General features: G+C 53.6%; 1 protein-coding gene across 4 annotated transcripts in view; it reads left to right on the top strand.

Annotated features, from left to right (window-relative positions):
- LTBP2 (latent transforming growth factor beta binding protein 2) overlaps positions 1 to 12,959 on the top strand; it is a 100,427-nt gene that overhangs the window by 16,519 nt on the left and 70,949 nt on the right. For all 4 annotated transcript variants that reach the window (XM_059914655.1, XM_059914659.1, XM_059914657.1 and 1 more), the window contains exon 3: positions 4,026 to 4,272. In XM_059914655.1, the coding sequence (XP_059770638.1) occupies positions 4,026 to 4,272 (247 nt within the window). The remainder of the gene's footprint in view (positions 1 to 4,025; positions 4,273 to 12,959) is intronic.

Here is a 12,959-nt window from a genome sequence, read left to right as displayed (position 1 = left end):
CAACTCTTTGAGGCAGGAATTGTCAGACCCATTTTATGGATGAGACAGCTGAGGCACTGGTTGAGGTGTCTCAGTGAGACGAGACGCGCCCAAGGTCACGCAGCTGGGATGTGGCTGAGAGGGGGTCAAGCCAAATCTTTCTGACTCCCGACCCCATGTTCTTTTTGCTACCAAGTCGCTGGTCACAAGGGCTCTGAGTGGATGGTAGGAGCAGCCTGCATTGTGGGAGCTGTTTCCAGACTCTCCCCCAGGCCTGCCCATTGTGCATTCGGTCTCCTCCCAAAGGCAGAGGTTTTGTTCGGAAAATCTGAGCAAACCTCTGCTTGACTGTTTTGGAGCAGAGTGAAGGTAGAAGGGGCACAGCCAGGAGTGGGGGAGTTGGGGAGAATGATGCCTTCTATTTCTTGTTTCAAAGTAATTTCGGGAGATTTCTTTTTATTCCCCTCTCTTTTGGCATACTGCTACCTCCACAGAGCTGAACTCCCAAAGCTGAAACTTTCCACATGTCCAATCCTCAGTGAGAAAGATAGTGCCAGGGGAGTGTGGAGAAGCCAGGGCTCAGGTGGAGCCCAAATTATGAATGGCTAAAGGCTGGCATTGGCGAGCGGGCACAGGGAGGCTGGGAGCAGCATCACCTTCGGGCTCTGAGGATGCCAGCCCCTGACAGGGAGGGGCTGGGTGTGTCCTCGATGGCTAAACATGGACCTCGTGGCATCACGCTTGCTAACCTGTCACCAATCATCAATCACCGAAGACTCATTAAAGCCATATACCCCATCCTGTGTTGATTTCTCAAGTATAAGGCATGACCTCTGCCCTTGTGGGAAAATGGGAGGAATGAGGCTCCAAGAGCAAAACATGAAGACTGCCCAGCCTGCCATGGTTGGGAATTTTCTCTCTTAAAATTCCCACAGCACTGCATGAAACTGCCTCTCCGGGGTGCCTCGGCATTTCCTTCCTTGCTTTATGCAATACCCCTGCCATGGGGCGATTCTGCGATGGCTGATCCCCTTTCTGATACTTCAGTTTTGAAATCTGTGCTCATTTGACTTAGGAATATTTTGCTGCAGTTTCCTTTAACAAAAGGCACATGACCACTATCGCCCCGCCCCTCCTTCCCAAAGGGTTCTTTTGGATTTCACGCACCAGTAAATATCCCCAAACATCTTAGGTACCAAAGTACAGTAGCCAGCTTTTCCTTTTGCTAAGTGAGGATGTTAGAAAAACAAACTACCATTTGCCATCACCTTTAATTTTAAAAGAACATTTTAACACCAGAAAAGTAATAAAATAATAATCTCAAAATAAAAAACACTTTTTAAGTGGGGAAAAAATAGCATTACAAGAAACACAGAAAACTGTTTTTATTTTTCTTGTTTCATGGCAGACCAGTAAAAACTGTCCTAAGAATGGTGCCTTTCATAGATAGGCACTTGGAGCCACCATTTGGGGCCATTTGCGGGGTGGCTTTTGGGGGAGTGGAGAGAGAGGAGAGGAGTTTATGCTCCAATCCCATAATGCAGATGCTTGGCTCAGAACAAAACGCTTGAACACTGTAGTGAGGAAATCACTTCCTGCTGAGACTTATGAAGACAACACAGAGGAGGATACAAATGAAGTTGGTGAGAGCTGGCTCTGAAAACCCAGCACTTGGAGGCCCTTTCTTAGCAGACCTGGCCTCTGTGCAGTTTCATAAACGATTGGTCCAGAAAGCTTATCTTCCCAAACGGGTTTATTTCTGCCAACAAGTCTGACTGGTTTGGAAGCCTTTTAGAACTTTTATCAACCACAATATTACGTGCATATGTAAATGCCAATTTTATAGTTTCCCCCCAAACACCCACTTTCTGTGAGCTATTCATCATACCAGCCAAAGTCTGCCAACCCTTGTCCTCATTGAGGACCTAACCGCCTGAGGGCAAGGGGCTTCCATGATTCTGAGAACCCCCCCACCTGGCAGAGTTTCCTCCACCCAGGGACCAGCCTTGTTGTCTTTGTACGTCCGGCACCCAGTCTGACCGAGAGAGGGTGCTCACTAAATGTTTGCGGGTGTATTGGCGAATAAGGCAGAACCAGAAGTAAGCGAGTCTCAGGAAGACATGGGCTCGGCTTGCAGGATTTGGGGTCTTGGGTTTCTAGAGAGAGAAAGATCTTACTGTTGAAGTCAAGGATGGGCCATCCTTGGGGCCCAGGAGGGGAAGGACAGAAGCTAAACTGGTTTTGAAGGCTGTCTTAAGGGCAGGGACCACCCACGCAGAGGTAGAAGAGACACGGAGACTGGGAGGGGCTGTGTGACCTTCCCCTTGCCCATGCCAGGCTTTGCTGGCAGAGAGGTGTGGATCTGAGGGGCTGGGAGTGATGTAGCATCTGTGGTCCATATGGGAGACCACTCAGGCCCTCCCTTTCTACTCCCTCCCTAAAATAAACCAGGGCTGACACCTGTCCTGGGCAAACCTGCTTCCCCAGTGTTCGCTGGCCCTGGTTTGGCTACAGGGCTGGCCCCAGCAGACCGTGTCTCTGGTGGTGGTGGTGACAGTGGCCTGGCGGGTGGTCAGATGGGGGCTGACTCCGCTTGGGCAGGTGGAGTGGCAGCCAGGTGATAGGCCAAAATCCTGCCAAGGTGGCAGTTTGTGTTTGGGGAAGTGCTCAGGTTTACAATTCTCTCACACAGTCTGCTTACCTGGAGGCCTGGGGCTGCCAGGAAGGGATGCCCAAGCACTGAGGAAAATGCTCTAGCCTCAGGATCTAGCTCATGGTTGGAATCCTGCAGCGAGACCTATGATTTCCCCACTCTCCCCTGAGTAGACAGGCTGCCCTTGTTTGACACGATGCCCAATCTACTCATCCTTGCTGTCTCTGGTCAGCATCACCACCTCCAGGAAGCCTTCCCTGACTTTCCCTTCTTACCTCAGCCTGGGTTAGAGACTCTGGCCGACACTTATCACATGACCTATGTCCTGGCTTCCATGTGAAATAGGACACTCCTTGAGAGAGGGCTCCTCTTTACCACAAGCCTCACACCTAGTGAGTGCTCGGTTAATGTTCACTGAATGAATGCAGGAGCTGGTAAACATCCTCCCTCAATCTAAGATTGACTGTATGGGCTTTGGAGAGAGATGGGTTTGAGGGTCTGTGGTCTCCACCACCAGAGCCAACCTGGGATGTGCAGCTTCCCAGGCCAAGGGTGCATTCGGAGGCTGACTTGAAGCCAACAGATCCCTTTTGCTTCATCATCAGCTCCAGGCCAAGGTTTAGAGATGGTTCAGCCCTGCTGGGAGGTGGTGGGGTGGAAAGAGCTTGGGCTTTTCCATCAAACAGACCTGGATTGGATCCTCGATCCACCATTGCCTAGCTGGGTGACCTCAGGCACATCTTTTAACCACTCCGAGCTTCAGAGTCATTATTTGTAAAATGAGAATCATAATCACACTTGCTGTATAGGATTGTTTCAAGCTTAAATGAGACAGTGTATGCAGAGCACAGTTCCTCGCATGTTGTAGCACCGAACAGATAGTAGCTGCCATAATAAAAACAATATTGATTGTGTCATTGTTAGGCATATGCTAGGAGTTAAGGAGGCAAAGAGGTGTAAGGAACAGTCGCTGCACTTGAGGGTGCTGACCATATTAGTTAGGGAGTTGAGACACATACATAACAAACCCGTCACACTGACGCTGTGCAAGGTGAGCACTCGTCCTAGTTGTTCAGAGGAGGGAGCAGTTGCTGGAGGTGGGTCATCAGGGATGGCGAGGGGGCCTTGAGGGAACAGTAGGACTTAGGTAAGTGGAGAGGAAAGGGAAACAGCTCCAGGGAGGGGAAGCAGCACACACAAAGGCAGAGAGAAGAGGAAGCCACACCAGCAGGCCAGGTCCCCAGCTGGACAGACAACAAAAAGGGAGCGCTTAAGTATACGTACAGCACAATGTTGGGTGTTCTGCCGGGGGTGCCGGTGTGACGGGTCACTCAGTCCGTGATGGGTTGTCCGACGCTGACAGGCGACCCTCACCCTCTCCCTGTCTCTCCAGCCGTGTGCCAGCCGCCCTGCCAGAACAGGGGCTCCTGCAGCCGGCCCCAGCTCTGCGTGTGCCGCTCCGGCTTCCGCGGAGCCCGCTGTGAAGAGGTCATTCCTGAGGAGGAATTCGACCCCCAGAACTCCAGGCCGGCACCCCGACGCTCAGCCGAGGGGTCTCCCAACCTGCGCAGGAGCAGCGCGGCCAGAGAAAGCACCACAGCCAGGGCGCGGCCACCAGCACCACAGCGGCCGCTGGCCAGGTGAGTGCCCTCCTCAGTGGGGCCTCCGGTCAGGGGGCGCAGCCTCTCTGGAGGGGCTTCTCCCTGCGGCCCGTTTGGTGAAGACCCTGGTGGAGAAGGCCAGAGAGTCCTCCTTTTCCCCCTCCTGCTCTCCTCCCCTTCCCCTGAACCCACCAGAGGGGCGGCGAGCAGGGGAGCAGGTACGGGGGGTTGACACAGGCTCGGGCAGGGTGCACAGTGGAGGTGGGAGGGAAAATCTTTACTCTCCAGACCCCGGCAGAGAGCTGAGGAGGGCACATCCCTGGCACCAGGCTCTCTTGTTTCGAATCCTGGTGTTGCCACTTCCTAGGTGGGTGACCTTGGGCAAGTTACTTATCTCTCTGATTCCTCATCAGTAAGTTGGGGAAAATGGTGATAATCATAATCATGGTATTGTAAGGGTTAAGTTAATTAATATGAGGAAAATGCTTAGAACAGTGCCTGGCACATAGTGAACTCTATAAATGTTTCTCCTCCGCCTCCCCCTTCTCTGCCTGTGGTCCCTGTGATGCAGGAAGGACTCCTCTGCCAGAAAAAGCCCCTTCAGTTCGGTCACCCCCAGTGCTAACCTCTCTCCTCGGAGGGGCAGCTGGAGCATGTAGGGGAAGGGAGAAGATTAAAAAGTGGGAAGGGGTGTGTTCATGGGCAGGATTCCCTGGCCCGCTTGCCAGCCAACCTGGCTAGACATTTCCTAGCTCAGGACAGGAAATCTGAACTTTGTAAACTGGTCCATTTCTGGGGGCTGTGTTTTCCTTTTGGTTTTTCAGGTAGTTTTTCCATTCGCTTCCTACTTAGGAAGTTCTTTCTGAAATGTTTGAACCTTGTCTTGCTGAACTCGGGGGGAAAAAAGGATTTGCCCTCCCAGAGGAAGCTGGGAGAATCAGGGAGAAGAGGCTGACCTCGAGGCCAGGTCCCCAGTGGGGAAAGCTCAGGAGAGAAAGGAAAGGAGCTCAAGGTTGTCCAGCAACTCTGAAGGGGGAGGGGCGATGGGGGCCGGGGCAGACCAGGGTCTTGGTAAGGGGGTTTCCAGGGCCCTGGCCACCCAAACAAGCAGGTGGTTTCCGGGAGCAGCCAGGAGCAGAAAGAACAGAAAGATGAACTTGGGCCAAGGCCTAGGGAGCCCCCAAAGTTAAAACCAGAAGAGCCAAACTCTTTAGCCAAGGCCTTAGGATGCTGGGGCAGAGATGGGGGGGCAGAGCTAAGGGCCAGGTGGACAATGCAGGGGGCAGGGTGAACTGCCTGGAATTGGCTGTGACCAGTTGGGCAGGGCCTGAGCCTTGTTCTCATTGGTCCCGGCTCTGGGTCCAAGGTGGGTGGGCCTGGTGTGAAGGCACTTGGAGGAGCCCCAGAGGTGGCAGCTCCAGGGCCAGCCCCGGGGCAGGGTGGGAGCAGAGTCCTTCCAGCCTGGCTTTCCCCCTGCAAGCTCTTTTTTTGGCTTGTGGGATTCATTCGTTTTATAGTGCATTTATCCCCTGTGTGCGTGCACAAGTGAGTGTTGGGGGTGGTTGCTTGGCAGGTCATTCTGTTCCTTGTACCCTTGAGCCAGAACTCTTTTGACATCCCCTGCCCCATCTTCCCAGCCTATCCCGCTTGTATTTTTCAAGGCCCAGTCCTGCTTCCTCCAAAAAGCACCCCCTCCCTCATATCCGCCAGGCTCTGACCCCCTGCAGCGCACACGTGGCTCACACATCGCTGAGTCTGCAATCAGACAGTGTGGCCCGCGCCCTGGAAGGCAGCGCCTCCGTCTCACACTGGATTTCCCCACAGTGCCTCCTGCAGTCCCAGCTTGCAGGAAGTGCTCAATCTGCATTGCTTTCTGTCGCTCGCTCCCAACGGAAGACTTACCTAACCAAGGGCCCATTTGGCCCCGAACCCTCACCCTGCCCTGGAACCAAGGGCACCACCCTCAGTGGTGCTCCGAGTGCGGGAGGACGGGAGGCTCCGTGCTTCCCCAGTGTCACGCTTTTCACTCTGCCTCGGGACAGTCTGTGCATTTGCTCACTGGACCAGGAGCTCCCTGAGAGCAGGGACTACTGTGTCCTCCTCTTTCATGAACGTGTCCCTGGCACCTAATACCGCACCTGGTACCCTGTAGGTGCTCAGTCAACACAAGTTGAGTGAAGAAATGGACGAGGCTCGATGCTGGTGGGGAGGAGGCTGGGAGGGAAGGAGGACCAGCTCTGTGAGGCTTCAGTCCCCCGGCGAAGGTCTGCTGTGTGCGAGAGGCAGGGGAGGAGGAAGGCCTGGGGTGAGGTCTCCGGCCCACAGCAGGGCTGTCCTTTTTGAGCTTCACAGACTCCCTGGCCAGGGGCTACTGTGATGTTTTTAATGAGCTGCAGCCTCCAGGCCAGCCCAGTCTCTCTCTCTCTCTCTCTCTCCATGTCTCTCTCTCTCTCTCTCTGCCTTGGCGCCTCAATGCCATGAAATCTGGGAAAGTCCAAGCGGCCCACTGTTGGCCCAGCTGTGTTTTGCTTTGGGAGGCCAAATCCCACTTGCCTGGTGGTGTCAGACATTTCCTGTGAACTTGGCCAGCTTTCCCAAGCAGCCGCTGGACTCTCTCCTGATGGCAACTTGGACAGGCCCTTGGTGTCCAGATAAGGGAGTGACATAAATGCAGAGGGCATTCTTGGCGGGGGCGGGGACGGTGCAAAATGTTCAGGGAGGAGAGACATTCATTGCAGGGACTGGTGATGGCCAGAGGCCATCTTCAGGAGAGCACTAGACAGAGGCCAAGAGACTTGTGTCTCAGAAGGAAGACGAGAGGGAGGGGTCAGGAGAGTCTCGGGCAGCAGGCAGCACGCCCTACAGAGAGCCAGACGTGGATTGATGTTGTCCAGCTGCAGCCTGGACTGGCCGCGGGGGCCTGCAGACTCCCTCCGAGCCCGGGGTTCAGACTTCTTCCCCAGGCTGGGCAGACAGCCTACCCCACCTGTGGAGCAAGAGCGAGGCAGCTGGGGAAGGGCCTGGAGAGACTGGAGGAGGAGGTGGTTACGACAGTCGAGGACCAGCAGGCCTTGGAAAACAGTGCTTTACACCCGTGCTTCTCAGACTGAAACAGGCCTGCGAGTCACCTGGGAACGTGTTAACAGGCGGCTTCTGATTTGGCAGGTCTGGGGTGAGCGTCTCTAGCATGGTCTCTGGTGATGCCGATGCTGCTGGCCCGTGGACCACCCCTGGAGGAGTGAGGTTCTGAGCCTGGGCTTCGGATTCAGAGAATCCTGGAGTCCAAGTCTGGATTTACCAGCTGTGTGACATCAGGCAAAACATCCTAACATGTGCAAAATATCCTAACATCTCTGAGTCAATAGTCTCCACCTGGTAGGATTGCAGCGAGGATGAAATGAGACCATTTGAGTAGGACACTTAGTAGGGTGCCTGATATGGGTTAGTGCTCAATACGTGTTAGCCATCAGCAGGCTGGTTCTCTTTGCCATGAGGACTTGTGTGGCAAAAAGCAGACAGAAAACTGGGGTGCCTGTGTGTGTGGGTGTGTGTGTGTGTGTGTGTGTGTGTGTGTGTGTGTGTGTGCAGACCTGCTCTGGGGAGAAGTTAGAGCCCAGGCCCAGTCTCAGGGGTGGTGTGATCCAGCAGTAGCACCAATAGTGGTTTTTGGCTGGCTTGGCTGTTCCACCAAGACCATCTCACCAGCCCTATGGGGGAGGGGGGGAGGGAGGTGTCACAACAATTCTCCGAATGGGAGGGACCTCCACTGGGTTTACTCTAGGACTAAGGAGGACCTAGAGGTGGAGCCCCGGGGACATCCTCAGCGGGCTTGATCAGCGCTTGGACAACAAGGGGCCTGGAGGACAGTGTTGCGGTGGACAAGCGGGGCTGGGAGGGAGATGTCTGGGAAGCTGTGGGCCCCATGATCGTGGCTCTTAGCGGGCTGTTCCCTGAGAAGGCAGCTGGCGTCAGCCTTCTTTTTACTGTCCCCGTCGGTCTCTCCCTCTTCTTCTCGATCTCCTCCTCCCTGCACACCCCACAAATTTAGCTGCTTAAAACAATGCACATGTATTATCCCACAGTTCTATAGGTCAAACGTCTGACACGGGGCTCACCAGGCTAAAGTCAAGGTATCAGCAGGGCTGAGTTCCCGGAGGCTCTAGGGAGAATCTGTTTTCTTGCTCATTCAGGTTGTTTGTTGGCAGAATTCACTTCCTTGCAGTTGTAGGACCGAGGGCCTCACTTCCTTGCTGACTGTCACCTGAGGGCCATCACATCTAGAAGCCACCCACATACCTTGGCTTGTGGCCACCTTCCTCTCTTCAAAGCCAGCAGCAGAAGGTGAACTCTTCATGTTTTAACTCTGCCCTCTGCCTCCCTCTTCGGCTGAATCTCTCACTGACTCTTCTGCCTTCTTCCACTTTTAAGGGCCTATATGATTACATGGGCCCCCTGATAACCCAGGACACTCTCCCCTATTTTAAGGTCAGCTAATTAGCAACTGTAATTCCACCTGCAACCTTGATTTCCTTTTGCCATTTATATACATATTCAAAGGCATAATACCGGGGGACAAAGATCATGGGGGTCAGCCACATCCACACACTGCAGCCCACGCCAGCTGGGACCCTCCATCTGCAGTGTAATAGCTCCTCTTATCAAGGGCTTGCCACAAGGGCGGCCCTATATGGCCCCCAAAACCTTTCTGACATCTCCAACATCAGCTCTCACCACTCGCTCCCCTCATTCACTCTGCTTCTGCCACACTGGACAACTGGTTTTTCCTCAGATATGCTAGAGATGCTCCCACCTCAGGGCCTGCTGTCCCCCCTCCCTGGAGCCCTGTGTTCCTTTCCTAGGGCTGCCATAACGAATGACCACAAACAGAACGGCTTAAAACAACAGAAATGTATTCTCTCACAGTTCAGGAGGGCAGAGCCCAAAATTAAAGTGTTGGTAGGATTGTTCCTTCTGGAAGCTCCGAGGGAGAATCTGTCCTATGCCTCTGCCCTAGCATTTGATGGCTCCCTGAAATCCTTGGTGTCCCTTGGCTTGTAGCTGCATCACCCTAATCTCTGCCTCTGTCGTCACATATCGTGTGTGTGTGTGTGTTGGGGGGGTATTCTTTCTATAAGGACACCAGTCATTGGGTTTAGGGTCCACCCTAATCCAGTATAATCTCCTCTAACCCTAACTAATTACATCTGCAAAGACCCTATGTCCAAATAAGTTCATATTCATAGGTTGGCAGTTAGGACTTCAAGAAACCTTTTGGGGGATCGGGGACCCAATTCAACCTACATTAAACCCTCTTCCCAGATACACACATGGCTTGCTTCCCTCCCCCTCCAGGTCTTCGCTTCTCAGTGGGAACCCCACCTATGCTCACCTGATTTTACACCGCACACCCGCAAACACTCCCTACTCCTATCCAACTATTTTGCTCCATAGCACTAACGTCTTATGAATTTTACTTATGTATTTATTTCTTACCTCAGTAAAACCTCAGGCCCAGGAGGACAGGGCTGTAATCTGTTTTCTTTGTCAATGTATCTCCAGCACCTCGAACACGACGGGCCCAGAGTAGAGTGGAGTCAAGCCGGCTGAGGGCAGCTTGGCCCTCTCCCCGCGGTCTCTCCTTTACTCTCACAAGCCCTGCAGTGGGTTCCCAATGTCCCCACTCTGCTGACAAGGCTCCGAGGTGGGAGTGGCCGGCCCCTCGGGGGGCCTTTGTCAGTAGGGAGAAGGAGGAAGGGCAGGGGCACTAGTGCAGCTCCCGTCGCAGGCCTGGCCTCGGGGGTGGGCGCCGGGCCACTGGGTGCGGGTGGGTGGCATAGGACTCGCCTCCCCAGCAGGACCCAGCATCGTTCAGCCCCACGTCGTCGCCACTCGGGCCCTCGTGGGCTTCCCAACGTGTGACCTTTAACCTGCTGTGGCAGAGGGTGAGGCCGCAGTTTTCCTGCGGGAGTGCGGCCTCCCCTCACCCCCAGGCCTTGCCAGGCCACCTACAGGGGGTGCGGGGACTCTGCCCCGAGGGGTGGTCTCTGCCAGTCTGCACCGGGAGCCACCGCAGGGGGGACCCAGGCATCCTTCCTGACAGAAGGGCAAGCCATTTGCCCAGGAGATGGATGACCTAGAATCAAATGAGGTACCTGGGGAGAGGGCAGCAGGTGCAAGGAGGCGACCCCGGCGTGTGTGCCGGGGAAGCGCTGGGCTTTGGAATCAGGCAGCATTTAAACCCTCCGTGTCCTCACAAACTAGTCGTGCAAGTCGCTTCGCCTCACTGAAACTCAGGTTCTCTGAAGTGGGAAAGCTGATGCTCATCTCAGAGGGTGGTTGCGAGAATTCCCTGAAATAACGCACAGAGAGAGGTTAGTGGGGTGTCTGAAAAATGTGAAATGTCTTCCCGTACCTGCCTACTCCCCCATGCCTATGACAAATCAGTGAGATGCCCCGTTTGCCAGAAGGGATTTTCTTCTCCAACCCACAATCTGGGCTTATAGATGGGGAAACTGAGGCAGGATGAAGGTTGGCAGCTAGATGGTGGGCCTGCCCTGGGAACCCAGGAGATCCTGACTCTGGGCCGGTCTGAAGGCTTGCCGGGGTCCTCTGAGCCTTGCTCCAGCTGCGGCCACCTCCCTCCCACTCCCTTCCTCCGCCCTGGGCTCCAGCATGCTGCCACACGCCTTTGCTCGCGCCTCTGGGCCACGTAACCCCCTGTAGGCCCTCCCTCCTCCTCATTCCAGTCCCTCGGACCCAAGGCTATTCTCCGATACACCTGGCACCTGATGAGAGACCAACTCATGCTAGCAAATCTTGGAAAAGTCCCTTGTCCTCCCTGGGCCTCAGTTTCTATATTTGTAAATCAGAAGCAACAAGTGGATCTTCTCTGAGGTCGAGAGTTAATGGTCTCAGACTCTGGCCTCCAGCCTGGCCATTTTCCATCCCCGATGGTGGAATGTGCTTACTCCCCCTTTACCCACTTCCAAGGTCATTACAAGGACACGTGATGCCTTTCACCAGGGCAGACCTTAGCTCTCCCTGATGGTAAGCCTCAAGTCCCTTGGCAAGGCTGCAGTGGGGTTAATCAGCCTACATCTTTCATCCTGCGTCACCCCCTTCCTCAGGGCCACCAAGTGGTGCCTCTATGTTGGGTTGACTCAACCCTACAATCCTGACTGAGTCAAGCTTTCAGGACCTCCGGGGGTTGAATGCCTTCCTTCATTTTCTTTTCTTTCTTTTTTTAATCTTGTATTTTTCTGATTTGTTTTTATAACTCTGAGCCCCAAGCTTGCCCCCTGGGGTTTTTCTGGAATTCCCCAACCCTCAGGATCTTCACTATACTATTTTGAAAAGATTTAGCATCAGGATATCCAATTTGGTTTCCAAGCTAGGCCACTAACTAGCCTCGTGACCTTGGGCAAGCCACTTAACTTCACTAAGCCTTAATGTCTCTATTTGTAGAAAGGGAAGAATCATTCTTTCCTCTCTGGGAGGTTTCACCCACTAAAACAATGTGGGTGAAAGATTGCTTTGTGAACTGTAATGTGCCTTGCAAATGCTGGTTATTGCTGTTATTTTGCAGTCCTGACAGGGGCCTGGGATACTTACTTATGCCTTCTGTACATGCCTGGGTCACTTTCAGGAGCAGCTCCTCACTGAGGCCTTCCCTGACCACCTTTGTAAGGTTTTAACCTTAGAGTTAGCCTAAGCCACTGACCACAACACTAGGGGATGTGCTTCACATCATAGTCTCTGGGACGGGTACACCGCAGTTGTGCAGTGCACAACCCGTGCCACTGTATGTGGTGACCCTGAATCTGGCTCTTTCCCAGGAGGGAGATGTCTCCTATTTTCCTATCAGTTAATATTATAAACCCCCAACTTGAGGGTGCCCTCATCTGGTTCACTTTTTAATCTCCACAGTGCTTTCTATTTTCCGCTTCCTAACATAACGTATAATTAAATTATTACGTTTATTGTGTATTGTCTGTTTTTCCCCAAGTACAGTGTGAGCTGATTTGTTCACTGACATATCCCTAGCTCCTAGAATAGTACTCAATAAATAATGGTAGGCACTCAATAAATAAATAAACAACTATCTACTGAATGAGCATCCCTGTCACCATGTATCCTCTGTTGCTGCCTGGAGCAAAGAAAGCTGGTCTCAGGTCCCTTCCCTTCTGAGCTGACACTCAGCCCATCCCCTGGCATGTTGTTGATCAGGAAGGGGCTGTCCCAATCCTCCCAACAGGTGGGTACCTGCTTACCCTGTGCCCCTTGGTCTCGGGGGTCTGGAGCCAGGCAGGCGGAGAGCAATGCTTCTCTCCTGAGGGTGACTGGAGCACAGCCAGAGCAGGGCTTAGCAGACCCTTAGGAGTTCCAGGAGTCTGTCAGGGGATGCAACAGCTGTAAAGGGGTCTCCTCCCAGTTTCTTCTATCTCTTGGGCCTTAGAAGAGTCCCATGCCTGCTCTTCCCTGGGGCTGCGGGTTTGGAAGAGGGAGGGCTCAAAGGGGAGTAGTCAGAGGGAGTAGTCAGAGGCTCACTCATGGGCCTCCAGCCAGAACAAATGGAAAGGGTTTTGTTTTCCCAAGTCTGAAGTCACAGAAGCCCTGCTGCTGCTTTCTGAAGACAGTAGAAGAGAACTGTGTCTCAGCTGAGAGCTTCCTTCACCACCATGTCCCCCTCCCTGCTGTTTGCAGAGGGTTCTAGAAACATGGCCACT

The sequence above is a fragment of the Balaenoptera ricei genome, chromosome 2 (assembly GCF_028023285.1).
Source record: "Balaenoptera ricei isolate mBalRic1 chromosome 2, mBalRic1.hap2, whole genome shotgun sequence".
Classification (NCBI taxonomy): Eukaryota; Metazoa; Chordata; class Mammalia; order Artiodactyla; family Balaenopteridae; genus Balaenoptera; species Balaenoptera ricei.
The sequence above is the reverse complement of the archived record's forward strand: the minus strand, read 5'-3'. Positions and strand labels throughout refer to the sequence as shown.